Source organism: Rhinopithecus bieti, unplaced genomic scaffold, assembly GCF_001698545.2.
Source record: "Rhinopithecus bieti isolate Rb0 unplaced genomic scaffold, ASM169854v2 scaffold_2408, whole genome shotgun sequence".
NCBI lineage: Eukaryota > Metazoa > Chordata > Mammalia > Primates > Cercopithecidae > Rhinopithecus > Rhinopithecus bieti.
This window is the reverse complement of record NW_016803672.1, coordinates 620,569-637,666: the sequence shown is the minus strand read 5'-3', so window position 1 is coordinate 637,666 and position 17,098 is coordinate 620,569. Positions and strand designations below refer to the sequence as shown.

The following is a 17,098-nucleotide window of genomic DNA, read 5'->3' as shown; positions in this document are numbered from 1 at the left end:
TCGAGACCATCCTGGCTAACATGGTGAAACCCCGTCTCTGCTAAAAAATACAAAAAAACTAGCCAGGCGAGGTGGCGGGCGCCTGTAGTCCCAGCTACTCAGGAGGCTGAGGCAGGAGAATGGCGTAAGCCCGGGAGGCGGAGCTTGCAGTGAGCTGAGATCCAGCCACTCCACTCCAGCCCGGGCAACAGAGCAAGACTCCGTCTCAAAAAAAAAAAAAAAAAATTTAGCCGGGTGTGGTGGTGGGTGTCTGTAGTCCCCTCTACTAGGGAGGCTGAGGCAGGAGAATGGCACAAACCTGGGAAGCAGAGGTTGCAGTGAGCTGAGATCACGCCACTACACTCCAGCCTGAGTGATAGAGCGAGACTCTGTCTCAAAAAAAAAAAAAAAAAAAAAAAAAAAAAAAGAATAAAAGGAAAAAAAATTAGCCAGTGCCTCTGGTCCCATCTACTTGAGAGGCTGAGATGGGAGGATTAGTCGAGGCCAGAAGTTTAAGACCAGCCTGAGCAATACAGTGAGACCCCCATCTCAAAACCAAAAAGAGGTGGGTGCAGCGGCTCATGCCTGTCATCCCAGCATTTTTGGAAGCCGAGGTGGGTGGATCACTTGAGGCCAGGAGTGCAATACCAGCCTGGTCAACACAGGTGAAACCCTGTGTCTACAAAAAATAAATTAACTGGGCATGGCGGCACATACCTGTAGTCCCAACTACTCAGGAGCCTGAAATGGGAGGCACGCTTGAGACGGGGGAGGTTAAGGCTGCCTGAACACCCTCCTTGACGGACAGGAACCTGTCTCCCACCCCTGCCGTGAAGAAGAGTGAGGACCAGCCCCCTCTGTGGCCCCAGGGCCTCCTCCATTCCCCAGGCCCAGGCTGCAGGGTGCCCTGGTACTTCTGGCTCCTGTGCCCCCGTGCTTTGCCTCTGAGAGGAAACAAGAAGGAAGCTGGTGGCTCAGGACTGTGCCAGTACAGTGCGGGGACAGGAAGTGCAGCCGCACCTCGCTTCTCCCGTGGAGGTGTTGCTGCAGCTGCTGGCTGGGGGCTGGTGGCCCTGCAGTACTTCCCTACCCACTGCCCCTCAGGTAGCTGCTGCCCAGGGCTGGCTCCACAGGAGAAAATAAATCTTGCATGAGCGTTCCTGTCCCTTGACCTTTACCCCGTTCTCTGTAGAACGGGGTAAAGGTCCTCTCCCTGCGTCACCCTTGGCTCTGAATGAAGAGGGGGCAGCTGCATGGGGCTTGTAAGCGGCTTCAGGGAGGATGCTGGCTGCTGGGTTCACAAAGGGAGCTCACAACTGGGCCTCCTTTCCCCTCAGCTCTCCTCCTCCTTCAGCTCTCCCTCCACACTCCGGGTCCTCACTTCCCTTTCCTTGCTTATGAACAATGAGTTAGAGCAGCCCAGCAGCTCAGAGTGTGGCTTCAGGATCAGGGCCCAGCTTAAGTCCTGGAGCCCTTTCTGCACAAGTCACCCAGCCTTTCTTTTTCTGTTTTTTTTGTGAGATGCAGCCTTGCTCTGTCACCCAGGCTGGAGTGCAGTGGCGCCATCTCAGCTCACTGCAACCTCCGCCTCCCCAGTTCAAGCAATTTTCCTGCCTCAGCCGCTCCAGTAGCTGGGATTACAGGCATGTGCTACCACGCCCAGCTAATTTTTTTTTTTTTTTTTTTTGAGATGGAGTCTCGGTCTGTCACCCAGGCTGGAGTGCAGTGGTGCGATCTGGGCTCACTGTAAGCTCTGCCTCCCAGGTTCACGCCATTCTCCTGCCTCAGCCTCCCGAGCAGCTGGGACTACAGGCGCCTGCCACCTTGCCCGGCTAATTTTTTTGTATTTTTTAGTAGAGACGGGGTTTCACTGTGTTAGCCAGGATGGTCTCGATCTCCTGACCTCATGATCCGCCCATCTTGCCCTCTCAAAGTGCTGGGACTACACGCTTGAGCCACCGTGCCTGGCCTAATTTTGTATTTTTAATAGAGATGGGGTTTCACCATGTTGGCCAGGCTAGTTTCAAACTCCTGACCTCGAGTGATCCCTCCGCCTTGGCCTCCCAAAGTGCTGGGATTACAAGCGTGAGCCACCACGCCTTTCTTCTTTTTTTTTTTCTTTTTGAGATGGAGTCTCGCTCTGTCGCCCAGGCTGGAGTGCAGTGGCATGATCTCGGCTCACTGCAAGCTCCGCCACCTGGGTTCACGCCATTCTCCTGCCTCAGCCTCCTGAGTAACTGGGACTACAGGTGCCCGCCACCACGCCCGGCTAATTTTTTTGTATTTTTAGTAGAGATGGGGTTTCACCGTGTTAGCCAGGATGGTCTCGATCTCTTGACCTCGTGATCCGCCGGCTTCGGCCTCCCAAAGTGCTGGGATGACAGGTGTGAGCCCCCGCACCTAGCCTCCACCATGTCTTTCTATGCTGCCATTTCCTCATCGCCGTGCAGTGGAGCTATCAATGGTGCCTGCCTGTGGAGACTGCGAGGGTCACCTAAGACAGGGTCACCTAAAACAGGACCACCTAAGACAGGGCCACCTAAGACGGGGTCACCTAAGACAGGACCACCTAACACAGGACAGAATGCAGTAGTGGGCACCACCTAAGGGAGCACTCCTGGAACCCAGGCAGACCCCGCCTAGGACACCCCGGGCCCCCATAACTTCTTCAAGGCCTTCGGGTCTGGTTTTTGCTTCAGAACTGGCTCAGAAGACCACAGTCTGACTCTTGGCTTCCAACTCATCCCTGAGGATTCCTCTGATGGGCCCTAACACCTCTGCTCTTCATCCCTTCAGTGGCTCTCAGCAGGAGGCTCTTCTGATCTCAGCTCTCTGATGGGGCTGCTGCCCTGAGAGCAGCTTGAAACCCAAACATGGTTTGGGCAGCTGGGACTGCTTTGCTGCTTCCCCGGGGTGAGCCTGAGCCTGCCCGGGAGTAACAGCAGGCCTGGCCCTGGACCAGCTTGGATCACCGAGTCCCTCGTGCTCTGGCTAGTTCGCTGGAGCCTCTGGGTGCTGTGGAACCCAGAGCTCTCCCTCTCCTCTTGGTGGATGAAGAAACTGCTCAACTTTTGCCCAGACAGTTCCCAATTCCAGGCTCTAACCTGTTGCAGGGAAATCCCCTGGTTTTCCCCCAGGCTGCCAGAGCCTGAATGCTGGTTAGCTTATCTGAGGCCGGCTTAGAGGCTGCCAGCCTCACCCTCTGGCTGTGTGGCCTCGCACAAGCTCCTAACTTCCCCGAGCCTCAGTTTCCTCCGTTGTGGAGTGGGCCTAATGCTCATCCACGTGCCCCGCAGGATTGACACCTGGGGTACATGGTGCTGGTGTTCTGCTAGCTGTGAGTGCGCCCTGGGATCATGCCCCATCTGCTGCTGAGCCCGCCCTCCTCCAGGCCTGGCCCCTTCCTCACCCAGAGACATGAGCTCGTCGTCAAGCAGGGAAACTGAGGCACTGGGCTGCTCGGGGCTGGCCTGCTCGCCAGGGCGGGTGGGCATGGCTGGGTAGGTGGTGCCCGCAGGTGGGAGATCCAGGCCTGAGAGATCCAGCAGGGCCGAGGTGCTCCCTGGGGTGGGAAAGAAGAGGCTGGCAAGTCCTGGGTGTACACGTGTCTATTGGAGCCCAGGGGTTGCGGGGGAGCAGCACCTAACCCTGACGCTTTATCACTGGCCTCCTGCCTCCCCTTCCTTGGCCACACCAGCTCCTGCCTGGAAGCTGCTCAACAGGACCTCTCTTTGGCATATGTTGGTACTTCTGTCCGGAATGTATTTCCTTCTTAGCTCTACTGGGCAAACTGCTACCCATCCTTAAGGCCCTGCTGAAACTTGGCTGCTTCCGTGTGGCGCCTCCATCCCCACTTCTCCCTAACAGAACCAATTCTAACCCCTTTTGTGACCCTCCCAAGGCTCCTATCTTACTCTTATTAGAACTGAGTCTGTAATGTTTACTTTCCTAAACCCCCTCCCACTTTCTGATAAATAAAGCCTCGGGGGGTGTCATTTAGCCCTACACAACAGGTGCCAGATTTGTCAAAGAAAGCCTTCCTTCTTCTGACTGTCCTCACCAAACCCTCAGCTCCCCCCGCAACATCCAGACTTCTTCCCCCACAGCTGCAGGCTTGGCAAAGACTTCACCCCCAGCTCCCTCACTAGGGCCTTCCCATCTTAAGGGGCCAGGGTCACCCTGGCAGTCATTCCAGCAGCTTTGAGAACAGCACACCATCCTGCACTCTCTGTGCCCCTCCAGCCTGATGGATGCCCTCCCAGCTCTCCTGCCACCTTCTCACCAGGGATGGAGCCGGCTGTGGCATCACCGTTGACCTCCTCACCCCGCACCAGCTGCTTATACAGGTTGATCACCTGGGTGAGGTTGTCATTGGCCTGCAGGATCTCCGCTGGAACAGGCAGGAAGGGAGAGGCCAGGCTGAAGGACTGTGGGGGCCTCTGGGTGGCAGGGGACGAGGACCCCACATCCATCACAGCCTGTATGTGAGGGGAAGGGGTGGGGCAGGGGCAGGGGAACAGCCCATCTTGTCTGCTGAGGCTCTGGCCCTCCGCTACCTCTCTGGTCTCATCTCCCACCCTCCCCTCATTCGCTCCCTGCCATACTGCCTGGGCTGTCTCTTAACATACTGGGCCCGCTCCCGCCTCCAGGCTTCCACTCCAGCTGTGCTCTCTGGCTGCCCCGGATCTCTGCACAGCTTCATCCCTTACTGCCTTCAGGTCTTCACCCAAGGCTCACCTCAGGGAGGCCTGTCCTAAACCCCTCCTGCACTACCTCATCCCTTCCCTGCTTCTCTTCATGTCATTTACCACCGTGACAAACTGTCGGTGCTCATGGACTTGGTTATTGTCTGTCTCCTCTCACTAAACTACCACAAGAAAGCTTTTGTCAACCTTTTTTTTTTTTTTTAATACAAATATATTTGAAATAGAGACTGGGTCTATGTTGCCCAGGCTGGTCTTGAACTCCTGGCCTAAAGCAATCCTCCCACCTTGGCCTCCCAAAGTGCTGGGATTACAGGTGTGAACCACCGCACCCAGCCTTTTGCAAACTTTGGTCAGTGCCAGATCCCTGAGGGCCTAGAACAGTGCCTGGCACCAATGAGGCCCTCAGCAACACTGCCTGCCCGGGTGCCAGGGTGTGAGGCAATCTGGGCAGTGAGGCTTTTGGGTGGGGCTCCTGCTTAACGAGGGAGGGGATGGTACCCAGACCGCAGCCCAAGTGGCCTAGGTTGACATGTGGGCAGAGATCAAGGAAAAGAACCTGGTATGTGGCCCTGGCAGAAGCCTTCAGGCTCAGGTCTGGAATTGCCCAGGCCGTGGGATGCACGCTTAGCTTCCATTCGCCCTCACCAGGGAGGAAGGTCTAGGGGCAGATGGCCCTCCGTCTGCCCCGGCTCTGCCACGGTTCTGCTCTGTGATCTGGGCAAGTCATTTTCCTCCCTTAGCCCCAGTTGTGAAAAGGGGATGGTTCTGCCTCCTGTGCAGCTGCGGGCAGTAAATGAGGTGCCTGTTAAGGGGGCTGGCCCACAGGGCCTCTCAATAGCGGGGCGGCCCCTCCTCTGTGTCCTCAGAGTGGAAAAACCCAGGGTTGGTGCTGGAGAAGGGGGGCCCCCTGGTGGTGGCTCCTTCCAACCGCAGATACTTAGCAGGCCTGGGGGAGGTCGGGGCAGGAGATGGAGAGTGGGGGACCTGACCTCAGCACCTGCCCCGGGCTCACCTAAGGCCTCATCATTGTCCTCTGTGTCGCTGGCTAGTCGGAAGAGCGTGGGCCGCATCCGCTCACAGCGCTGGTACAGTTCCTGAGGGCAGCAGGGTGGGCGGGTCAGGGTCTGCGTGGGCTGTGGAATGGGTGGGGAGTGGGGAGTCGGGGAGGCAGGTGCACCTTCATGAGGTCCTCGCTGCTGCCGGCTGCCGCGCCACCCTGGCTGTGGCTCATCACCATCTCCGTGAGCAGTTTCACATTGTTGTTCACCTCCTCGATGGCATTCACCCGCTTCGAGATCTTCTCCATCCGCTTCTGGTCCTGGGGACACATTGGCCAAGGGCCCCTGAGAACCTTTGGCCTGGACGAGGCACTGCCTCCTGCCACTTGAGAGAGTGCGTGCTGGGATCCGGGTTGACAGCTGGGTGACTGTGGGATCAGACTCCGGGTGGGGCTCCAGCAGGCCCTGCCAGAAGCCCCTCATGCCCAGGAAGGGCGCTCTGGTCCAAGCCCCCAGTGCCCAGGCCTCTGCACAAGCTCATCAGGATCTCCCAAGATGGCCCAGGAACCTGGGTTTCCAATCCCCTCACCAGGTGCTTCTGAAGGCCCAGGGCCCTACACCTCCACTGTGGTTCTCAGTGACTCTTGCCCTCCTTGTGTTTGCCCTTTCAAAGGAGGTTCCTGTACTTTACAGTGGAAGGGGACCTCTGTGGTCATCAGGTACAGCCTAGAAATGAGCACGAAGACCCTTCCAGTGTCGGTGCCTGGCAGATGGGGGAGCCCGTGCCTTTAAAGGCTGCTGTCGGGAGTGGCCTGGCTTTCCCCTGCCCCTTTGCAGAGTGAAAGTTGTGCCCCCCCTTTGCAGAGTGAAAGGTGGCCTCATGCCGTCTTCCCACCTTGGCCTCCAAAGTGCTGGGATTATACACATGAGCCACGACATCCAGTTTTGAAACTTTTTTTTTTTTTTGAGGCGGAGTCTCGCTCTGTCGCCCAGGCTGGAGTGCAGTGGCCAGATCTCAGCTCACTGCAAGCTCCGCCTCCCGGGTTTACGCCATTCTCCTGCCTCAGCCTCCCAAGTAGCTGGGACTACAGGCGCCCGCCACCTCGCCCGGCTAGTTTTTTTTTTTTTTTTATTTTTAGAGAGAGGGGGTTTCCCCGGGTTAGCCAGGATGGTCTCGATCTCCTGACCTCGTGATCCGCCCGTCTCGGCCTCCCAAAGTGCTGGGATTACAGGCTTGAGCCACCGCGCCCGGCCTCAGTTTTGAAACTTTTTGTTCAGCACTTTGGGAGTCTGAGATGGGAGGGACATTGAGTCCAGGAGTTCGAGACTAGCTTGGGCAACAAAGGGAGACTCTGTCTCTACAAAAAATAAAATTAGCTGGGTGTTGTAGTGTGTGCCTTTGGTCCCAGCTACTCGGGAGGTTGAGGTGGGAGGATGGCTTGAGCCCAGGAGGTCAAGGCTGCAGTGAGCCATGATCGTGCCACTGCACTCCAGAATGAGATCCTGTCTCAATTAAAAAAAAAAAGTTTCAGCAGGCACCCAAGCAACATATGTATATTTACTTAAAAATTAAACATTTGGCCATGCCTGTAATCCCAGCACTTTGGGAGGCCAAGGCAGGCAGATTGCTTGAGCCCAGGAGTTCCAGACCAGCCTGGGCAACATGGCAAAACCCCTTCTCCACAAAAAAGAAAATACAAAAATTATACAGGTGTGGTGGCACATGTATTTAGTGCCAGAGGCCTGGGAGGCTGAGGTAGGAGGACTGCTTGAGCCCAGGAGGTCGAGGCTACAGTGAGCCATGATCATGCCACTGTGCTCCCGCCTGGGCAAGAGAGTGAGTCCGTGTCTCAAAAAAAATCTCATATACATACACATATACATACTTACATATATTTACGTGTTTTTAAAAATATACTAAGGCTTAATTCATTTCTAACTTTTGACGAAGAGGTAGCCAGCCTCCCAAAGGCCCATCCAGAGCAAGTCACCCAGGCTGCCAGGAATTCTTCCCTGCACACCCTGGTCGCCCAGCCATCAGCTTCTCTGCTGTGCCAACCCTGGGTCACTGCAGGGCTCCTTCCACGTGAAGACACATACAGTCCCATCTCGGTGGCCCAGCTCAATACCCCCATCCCGCCTCCTCCCTGTGCTCTAGGCTCAGCTGCTACCTCCTGCACCATCTCTTTGATGAGCTTATTGGCTGCGCGGAGGTCTTCGGGATGGGAGCTCTTCAGCAGGCGGGCCAGCATCTGCAGAGACAGAGGGATGTGACCGTGAGGGCAGCACCTGGGCCAGGGGTCAGAAGACTGGAGTCACATGATGGCTCCCCGCTTCCTGCCTGTGGGACATGAGTAAGTTACTTAAGCTCTCTGTGAAACGGTGAGAATTTATTGACATCTGATAGGGTTGTCACAGGCCAGTGGAGACACTGCGTGTAAGGTGCACATCACAGCGCCTGGCAGAAATAAGTAATCAACAAATGCTGCTCCGTGGCTGAAAACCTTTCTGGGACAATGTATGAGAGCCTTAGCAGTAGATACCCTCCAGCGCTAGGGCTGGGACTGGGGAGAGGGGAGCTTTAACTTTAACCTCTTTATTTTAATCTTACCTCCTCCTGGGCTATTTAATTTTTCACCCACAAGTTTTAATTTTATTAACATTAACAAAAAATTAGTAAAATTCTTATTGAAAAGGTCAAAATACGTAGAGATATGTAAACTCCTGATCAACCTATGAAATGCCCTCAAACAAACTCCAAGGACACCAGACACACTATTTATTAAACGTGGGGATGCTGTATGGGACACACTCAGCACACATCAAGTGCCCAGTAAATAGCGCCCATCATCCACAACGACGCCTGGGCTCAGTGTGTGCCTCTGTTCCAACGGCTGATGCCAGAGCAGCTAGGGGCCAGAACCCACAGACCCCCACCTGGGCTTGGAGTCCCCAGTGCGCGTCCTTGGAGTCTCACCTTGGATTTCTCCTCATCTTCAAAGATCACATTCTTGGGCCGTGGAGGAGGAAGGGGAAAGGTAGTGTCATCTGGAAGCTTGGGGTCGGACTTCACAATCCCTGGATTAGATGAGTGTCAGAAAGGCTGTCAATATGTCCCAGGCCATATGTCCCACCCAGGTAGGGGTAACATGGGGATGGGGGCAGGCAAGGGCAGGACAGAAGAGGGAGGTCAGTCTGTTGCCAGCATGCTGGCTCTGGACTCTTGGTGGCCTGGGTCTGCTCCTACCTACCCCATCAAAATTGCCTGGGGGAGATGGTTTGGGGACCCATATTTTGAGGCTACTCCCCAGAGACCACTCTTTGAGGGGAAGCTTGATTCGAACTCACCTTCTTTCCACCCAAGCTAGCCTCAGGCAGAGCACAGAAGGCCACACTAGCTGTATGTTCTCCAGGAGTTAAAGGACAGACCCATGACCTTGCTGGCTCAGAAGCCCCTGAAGCTGCTGGAGCCCCAGCTAATGGTGGGGGAGGGGAGGGCAGGCCCCAGTCACCCCCCCACCCTCTGTGCGCCTCACCCTGCTTCTTTAGCATCTGGTAGGCCTCTGCGATTTTCACCTCCTCGGGCAGGCCCACTGTCCAGCTGTAGAGGAGCTCCAAGATCTTGTTTTTCACCTTCTCCGATGTCCGAGAGCCCAGATACTTCAGGGATACAGTAGGGAGGCCTCTGATACTGCCTGGCCCCACTCACTTCAGCCTCAAGCACTGTCCGCACCCTACTGCCTCCCCAGGACTCCCCGGGAAGCCCTCTGGCCTACAGGGTCCTCACAGCCCCACCCAACCAGCCTGGGGTAGACTGAGTTCACCTACTACCCCTGCCACTTATTAGCTGGGTCAGCCCTCAGTGTCTGGTTCCCCACCTGCTGGGTGGCACCATGGTGAGGATGCAGAACTGACATGAGGGACAGGCCTGCTCACCGTTGGCTCTGGGGACTTAGCCTTGACATCCCAGGAAGGAGGAGCCAGAGGCCTCCAGGCTGCCCAGGGAGGGGTGAGGGTGGAACTGGGAGGCCCTGGGCCTACTCCCCATTTCCTACCAGAAAACTGGGCTGGGGAAAGTGGCTCTCACACCAAAGTCCCCTCTTGGGAGGAGAATGGGAGGCCATATGGGTCATTCAGTAGCTCTGGTCAAAGGATGGGTCTGAGCAAAGAAGGGCCAAGGGTGTGGGCTGTCACTCAAACAGCCTAAGAAATGTTCACAGTAGGCCGGAGGCGGTGGCTCACGTCTGTAATCCCAGCACTTTGGGAGGCCAATGCGGGTGGATTATGAGGTCAGGAGTTCAAGACCAGCTGACCAATATGGTGAAACCCTGCCTCTACTGAAAATACAAAATTAGCTGGGTGTGGTGGTGGGCGCCTATAATTGCAGCTACTCGGGAGGATGAGGCAGGAGAACTGCTCTAACCCAGGAGGTGGAGGGTGCAGTGAGCTGAGATCACGCCATTGCACTCCAGCCTGGGTGACAAGAGTGAAACTCCTTGTCCAAAATAAAAAAAAGTTTCTGGTAGGTAGGCCGGGCATGGTGGCTCATGCCTGTAATTCCAGCACTTTGGAGGCCACGGCAGGCGGATCACGAGGTCAGGAGTTCCAGACCAGCCTGGCCAACATGGTGAAACCCCATCTCTACTAAAAATATAAAAAATTAGCCGGGCATGGTGGCGTGCGCCTGTAATCCCAGCTACTTGGGAGGCTGAGGCAGGAGAATTGCTTGAACCCAGGAGGTGGAGGTTGTAGTGAGCAGAGATCGTGCCACTGCACTCCAGCCTGGGTGACAGAGCAAGACTCTGTCTCCAAAAAACTTTTAAAAAAAGAAATGTTCACGGTCTGTGGGAAGATTCCTTGGGCTGAGCTGGGGATGGCCCGTCTGGAGCCAGCAGGCTCCATCACTCAAGTCTGTGGCCTTGGATGCTGAGGTCCAGGGAGGGTGCTCTTGTGTGGTGGGGACAGGGAAACCTGCCAGAGACCAGGTAGGGTGCTATGGCCAAGTCCACAGGGAGTGATTTCAGGCCAGAAATCGCTGACACGTAACAGCCATCTGTCAGCTGTACGTATTCCCTGGGATCATTTCTCCCTAAGCACCGGGCAGTTCCACAGCTGCCCCGCCCCTGGCCAGCCTGGAAACACTCCTCTGAGACCCCAGGCTGTCCCAGAATCAGGTATGAGGGGACTGTGAGAAGGGATCTGTGTTTGTCCTAGGTCTGAGTTCTAATGGGGGGGCTGAGGTAACACCCCAGCGGGAGGCTCCCTGGAAAAGTTGCTCCACAGTCTGAAGGTCCTCTTTCCTCTCCCCACATCTGATAGGGCAGGTGTGAGCTTGGGCTGGGGGCACCAACCTTGGGAGACACGACCTTGATGAGCTCGTTGAGAAAGCGGAACTTGCCCACTTCGTCGTGGAACCGCTTGCCGCAGCTCTTCATGCATGTTTCCAGCACCTGTGTAGGGAAGGGGGATGGGAGGGGACGCCCAGGAGCATCAGAGGCCGCGGCCTCCCTCCCACGCCTTGGCCAGGGACCAGAAGCCCATGGGTGGGCATTCAGAAGGGAGGGAACGGCTTGTGAGGATGGAAGATTCCGAGTCACAGCGCCCTCTGGGACTGATCATCACCCCCTTGGGAGATAGGGTCAGGCGACCTACAGTGCCCAGCAATGCCCAATCTGTAGCAATGCTCTAGTCCCGTTCACAGCTTAGGCCCCACATCTGAGTACCAACTGTACATTATTTTCTTACTATTTTTCCTTTTTTTTTTTTTTGAGACAGAGTTTTACTCTTGTTGTCCAGGCTGGAATGCAATGGCATGATCTCGGCTCACTGTAACCTCTGCCTCCTGAGTTCAAGTGATTCTCCTGCCTCAGCCTCCCGAGTGGCTGAGATTATAGGCACCCGCCACCACACCTGGCTAATTTTGTATTTTTAGTAGACACGGGGTTTCTCCATGTTGGTCAGGCTGATCTCAAACTCCCGACCTCAGGTGATCCGCCCGCCTCGGCCTCCCAAAGTGCTAGGATTACAGGCATGAGCCACTGTGCCCGGCCTATTTGTCCTTTTTTAAAAAAACCTTATATGAGCAACATGTACCTTGGCCTCATCCTAAGGTATATCTATGAAATCATAGGACTAATTATACTCAAGAAAAAATGTTAAAACAAATATATAACAATAATGATTATTATTTAGAGACAGGGTCTCACTCTGTTGTCCAGGCTGGAGTACAGTGGCACAATCATAGCTCACTGTAGCCTTGAACTCCTTGCCTCAGGCAAGCCTCCTGCCTTGGCCTCCCAAAGTGCTGAAATTACAGGTATAAGCCACTGCACCCAGTTAAACACATAAGCATTAAAAGAGAAACTGTTTCTCTACCACCACTTAAAATCAGCTTTGCTCTATGGTGGGTTGGTATGTGGCCCATGCTGGAGGCCACAGACGTACACCCCTCTCTCCTCTGCTATTGAACAGATGCAGAACCTCAGGCCTGAGCCCAAGCGCCACCCCTTAGCTTTACAAACGTGCAGATCTCTGCATGCAGATACTCCAGGAGTGAGGCCTCGGCAGGTCTGGGTGGAGCCCTGATTCCATGTGTTGAATACGATTCCTTGAGAGGCAGCCGATGTGCAGCTGAAGAAAGGAACCCCTGGACCAGATGACCCTAGAGGGCCCTTGCTCAGCAAGAGGCCTACGTGTATGGATGCTGGGGTGGGAGGCCAGCCCGCTGGCTGTGGTGGGACCCTTGGGGTGGGCCCGGACCTCTATCCTGGGCCATCTTAGCACAACTCTCTTGGGCTCTGAAGAGCCTTATAGACCCCAAGAACTTCAGTCTTGGCCTCCCTTGGTGTCATCACATGGCCGGGGACGGATGGTGGTCTCTCCCCTTCTCACCGTCAAGGCCTGGATCGCCTCCCACTCCTGCGGGGACTGGATCTTGTGGGCCAGCAGTCGGGTGGCGAGTGGAGGCCTGGGTGGGAGGAACAACACAGAGCCACAGTCGCCACGGAGTCCCGGTCACCCTAGGGGAGGGCCATGACCCCAGCCCGCCGGGACTGCAGCCCTCCTCCAAGGAGCCCTGGTCACCCCAGAGGAGGGTCACCACTCTAGCCTGTCACTGAGACTTCAGCCCTCCAAGGTTTCTGCAGGCATATGCAAAGGCCCAGCTCCCTCTCCAGATCAGATATGGCCTGGGATTGTGGCAAGGCAGGGCCAGGCAGAAAGTGCAGGCGGGGAACTTCAAAAGGTGTGAGCTCAGCTCTTGGGCTGGCCTAAGAACTGTCACGTGTCACATCCTTGGCTTGGCTTGCCATAGAGACAACTACAATATGCCATGAGAGACGGGCTGACACAGTTCCCCGCGAACTCAAGATGGCAAAGGATGTTCTGCTGTGGCAAATCAGAGCAGCTTCATGGTGGAGGTGGTGACATCATCTACCAGACTGTAAAAGACCCATTGCCATCGACGGTAAGAGCTCACAGGTGCTGAACTGGTCATGCGTGAGGAGGCTCACACTTTCCTGCCTCAGCTGCATAAGGCAGGCAGCACTGTCATTCCTGCCTCACCATGGGAAGTTCCTTCAAGTGTGAAGAAACTGACTCTCGGAGACAACCACTCACCCAGGGTTGCTCAGCTAAGAGAGGGGACGGGGCTCATACCCAAGCAGCATGACTCCAAAGCACACACACACCACTGTCTGTGGTCCCGAAACTTTAGTATCACCAGGGGAGCCCACTAAGAATGTCCACTCCTGGCCGGGCGCGGTGGCTCACGCCTGTAATCCCAGCACTTTGGGAGGCCGAGGCGGGCAGATCATGAGGTCAGGAGATTGAGACCATCTTGGCTAACAAGGTGAAACCTTGTCTCTACTAAAAAAAGTAGCCAGGCATGGTGGCGGGTGCCTGTAGTCCCAGCTACACGGGAGGCTGAGGCGGGAGAACGGCATGAACCTGGGAGGCGGAGCTTGCAGTGAGCCAAGATGGCGCCACTGCACTCCAGCCAGGGCAACAGAGCGAGACTCCGTCTCAAAAAAAAAAAAAAACAAAAGAATGTCCACTCCCAACCCCCCACTGGAGAGTCGAGTCTGGGGGCAGCCCAAGAATGGGCATTTATTTATTTTTTTGAGATGGAATCTCACCCTGTCACCATGCTGGAGTGCACTGGTGCAATCTCGACTCACTGCAACCTCAGCTTCCCGGGTTCAAGTGATTCTCCTGCCTCACCCTCCCAAGTAGCTGAGACTACAGGCACATACCACCACACTCTGCTAATTTTTGTATTTTTAGTAGAGACAGGGTTTCACCGTGTTGGCCAGGATGGTCTTGATCTCTTGGCCTCATGATCCGCATGCCTCAGCCTCTCAAGAGTGCTGGGATTATAGGCGTGAGCCACCACACCTGACCTTATTTTTTATTATTTATTTATTTATTTGAGATGGAGTTTCACTCCGTCGCCCAGGCTAAAGTACAATGGCACGATCTCGGCTCCCTGCAACCTCCACCTCCTGAATTCAAGTGATTCTCCTGCTTCAGCCTACCAAGTAGCTGGGATTACAGGCATGCACCACCATGTCCAGCTAATTTTTTTTTGTATTTTTAGTAGAGACAGGGTTTCTCCATGTTGGTAAGGCTGGTCTTGAACTCCCAACCTCAGGTGATCCGCCTGCCTTGTGCTGGATTATAGGCATGAGTCAATGCACCCGGCCTATTTATTTATTTATTTATTTATTTATGTATTTATTTATTTATTTATTTATTTTGAGACGGAGTCTCTCTCTGTCGTCCAGGCTGGAGTGCACTGGCGCGATCTCCACTCACTGCAAGCTCCGCCTCCCGGGTTCACGCCATTCTCCTGCCTCAGCCTTCCGTGTAGCTGGGACAGGCGCCACCACCGCGCCCGGCTAATTTTTGTATTTTTAGTAGAGACAGGGTTTCACCGTGTTAGCCAGGATGGTCTCGATCTCCTGACCTCGTGATCTGCCCGCCTAGGCCTCCCAAAGTGCTGCGATTACAGGCATAAGCCACCGTGCCCGGCCCTTTTTATTTAAATTTTTTAAGAGATGAGGTCTTGCTATGTTGCCCAGGCTAGCCTCAAGGGATCCTCCCGCCTTGGCCTTCCCAGTAACTGAGATTACAGATGTGTGCCACCATGCCTGGCTAAGAATGTACATTTCTCACAAGTATTCTAGGTAATTCTGTTTTGTTTTTTGAGACAGAATCTCATTCTGCTGCCCAGGCTGGAGGGCAGTGGCGCAATCTCAGCTTATTGCAATCTCTGTCTCTTGGGTTCAAGCAATTCTCCTGCCTCAGCGTCCCGAGTAGCTGGGATTACAGGTATGCACCACTATGTCCAGCTAATTTTTGCATTTGTAGTAGAGACGGGGTGTCACCATGTTGACCAGGCTGGTCTCAAACTTCTAACCTCAAGTAATCCGCCCACCTCGGCCTCCCAAAGTGCTGGAACTATAGGCATGAGCCACTGTGCCTGGCCAACATTCTAGGTGATTCTAACACAGGTAGTTCTGGTTCTTCCTTGAGGAAAGGGCCTACTGGCCTCCTCCCAGTTGGGGAACACGCAGTTCTCCCTCTGGGGGGCCCTTCCCCACAAAGCACTGGCTGCGGGTCCAGCAGGCCTAGGACTTACCAAGCTCAGGACTAGCATTTTCTCCCTGTGAGATGTAGGGGCAGATCTGAGTCCTCTGAGCCTTGATTTCTTTACCTGTTACATGTATCCAGCAAGGCCCACCCCAGAGAGTGACACCCAAACAGCATTCAGTACCAAGTGACCCTGTCCTCATCACTTTGTGAGTATGTTCAGAATGAAAACCGGGTGTCCACCCACCCAGGCCACTGTACCCGAGACTGGGTTCTGGAGAGTGCAGGGCAGTGCAAACAAGCAGGGCCGGCTACCTACCCCTCAAAGTCCTCGTTGAGCTGCTCGCAGAAGCCGTTGATGCTGGCCCAGTCAAGCTCCTTGTTCAGGGGGTTCGTGGCTCTATCTGGAAGAGGAGAGCTGGGGTCACTGTGGCCTGGCAGTGGGATTCTTGCTTTTCTGCTCCTGACCCTGACAAAGGTGTGGTCAGGAGTGGGAGGGGAGTGTGACTGAGCACGTGGGAAAGCTCTCCCCTTGCCTTCCTGCCCAGACAGCCTCAAGACCTGAGCGCGGGTGTAAACAGACAGATGAGCACAGCTGCTCTCCTAAGGGCCCCACTTTTAGAGACTATGGTCAGGGCTCTTTCCCTCCTCCCCACTCCTCCCACCCCTGCAGCTGGACCCATCAGGCCAGCCCCATCTCCTCTGATTCTGCTGAGAACAGTGTCTCCATAATTCTCATGGAATTTATGCTCAGAGGAGATCCAGAAGTAAGGGAGAAAAAAATCAGAGTGCCGGCCTCAAGGAGCCGTGTAGCCAGGAAGTGTGCCAAGGGAAGCTAGGTTCTCAATAAAGTGTGACAGAGCCAAGGAGCTGCAGAAACACAGGGGAGGGGACTCAGTTCAGTTTGGGGTTGGGGAGACTGCCTGGAAGAGGCAACACACAAGCAGGGGCCAGGAGTCACCCAGGCTGGAGCTGGTCCACCTCTGACCCGCACATGGCTGCATGGGCAGGAAAGATGGGGGTAGCCACACGAGGCAGAGGATGAGGGGCCTCAGTAAGGACTGTGGGTCTTACCATCACACCAGGCTCAGAAAGCCTTCATTCCCTTGGGGGTGGCTCCGGTGTCCCCTTCCCTAATCCTCTACTCCTGCCCAGGGTAGCAGTGCTGGATCAGTTCTCTCATGTCCCCCAGCCTGCTACAGCACTGCATCCCAGCCACTCATGTCCACACCTGTCTCCCCTTGGCAAATGAATGAATGAATGAATGAATGAATGAGCAGGCAGCTGAGGGCAGGCAAGGGGTGAGGTTCTGGGGAAGTCTGAATCCAGAAATGGGTAGTGGCAAGGAAAGAGGGCCAACAGGTCTACATGAAGTGGGTGTGAACACAACCAGACGGTCACCCCTTTAACCCCCAATACTGGTTAAACAACAATCTAGGTTACATGTTTCCCTGAACCTCGATTTCCCCATCTTGTAAAGTTGGAATGAAATATGGATTTTTTTTTTTTTTTTTTGAGACAGAGTCTCGTGCTGTTGCCCAGGCTGGAATGCAGTAGTGCGATCTCGGCTCACTGCAAGCTTCACCTCCCGGGTTCACGCCATTCTTCTGCCTCAGCCTCCCGAGTAGCTGGGACTACAGGCGCCCGCCACCATGCCCGGCTAATGTTTTTGTATTTTTAGCAGAGATGGGGTTTCACTATGTTAGCCAGGACGGTCTCGATCTCCTAACCTTGTGATCAGCCCACGCTGGCCTCCCAAAAGTGTTGGGATTACTGGTGTGAGCCACCTGCTGGATTTTTTTTTTTTTTTTTTTTTTTTTTTTT

General features: G+C 54.8%; 1 protein-coding gene across 3 annotated transcripts in view; it reads right to left on the bottom strand.

The window, feature by feature from the left end:
- GGA1 (golgi associated, gamma adaptin ear containing, ARF binding protein 1) overlaps positions 1–17,098 on the bottom strand; it is a 29,087-nt gene that overhangs the window by 5,702 nt on the left and 6,287 nt on the right. For all 3 annotated transcript variants that reach the window (XM_017848281.1, XM_017848285.1, XM_017848295.1), the window contains 10 exons: positions 15,594–15,678; positions 12,575–12,650; positions 11,035–11,133; positions 9,220–9,343; positions 8,661–8,761; positions 7,855–7,935; positions 5,863–6,003; positions 5,698–5,779; positions 4,262–4,369; positions 3,389–3,541 (listed from right to left, as the gene is read on the bottom strand). In XM_017848281.1, coding sequence (XP_017703770.1) covers positions 3,389–3,541; positions 4,262–4,369; positions 5,698–5,779; positions 5,863–6,003; positions 7,855–7,935; positions 8,661–8,761; positions 9,220–9,343; positions 11,035–11,133; positions 12,575–12,650; positions 15,594–15,678 — 1,050 coding nt within the window. The remainder of the gene's footprint in view (positions 1–3,388; positions 3,542–4,261; positions 4,370–5,697; positions 5,780–5,862; positions 6,004–7,854; positions 7,936–8,660; positions 8,762–9,219; positions 9,344–11,034; positions 11,134–12,574; positions 12,651–15,593; positions 15,679–17,098) is intronic.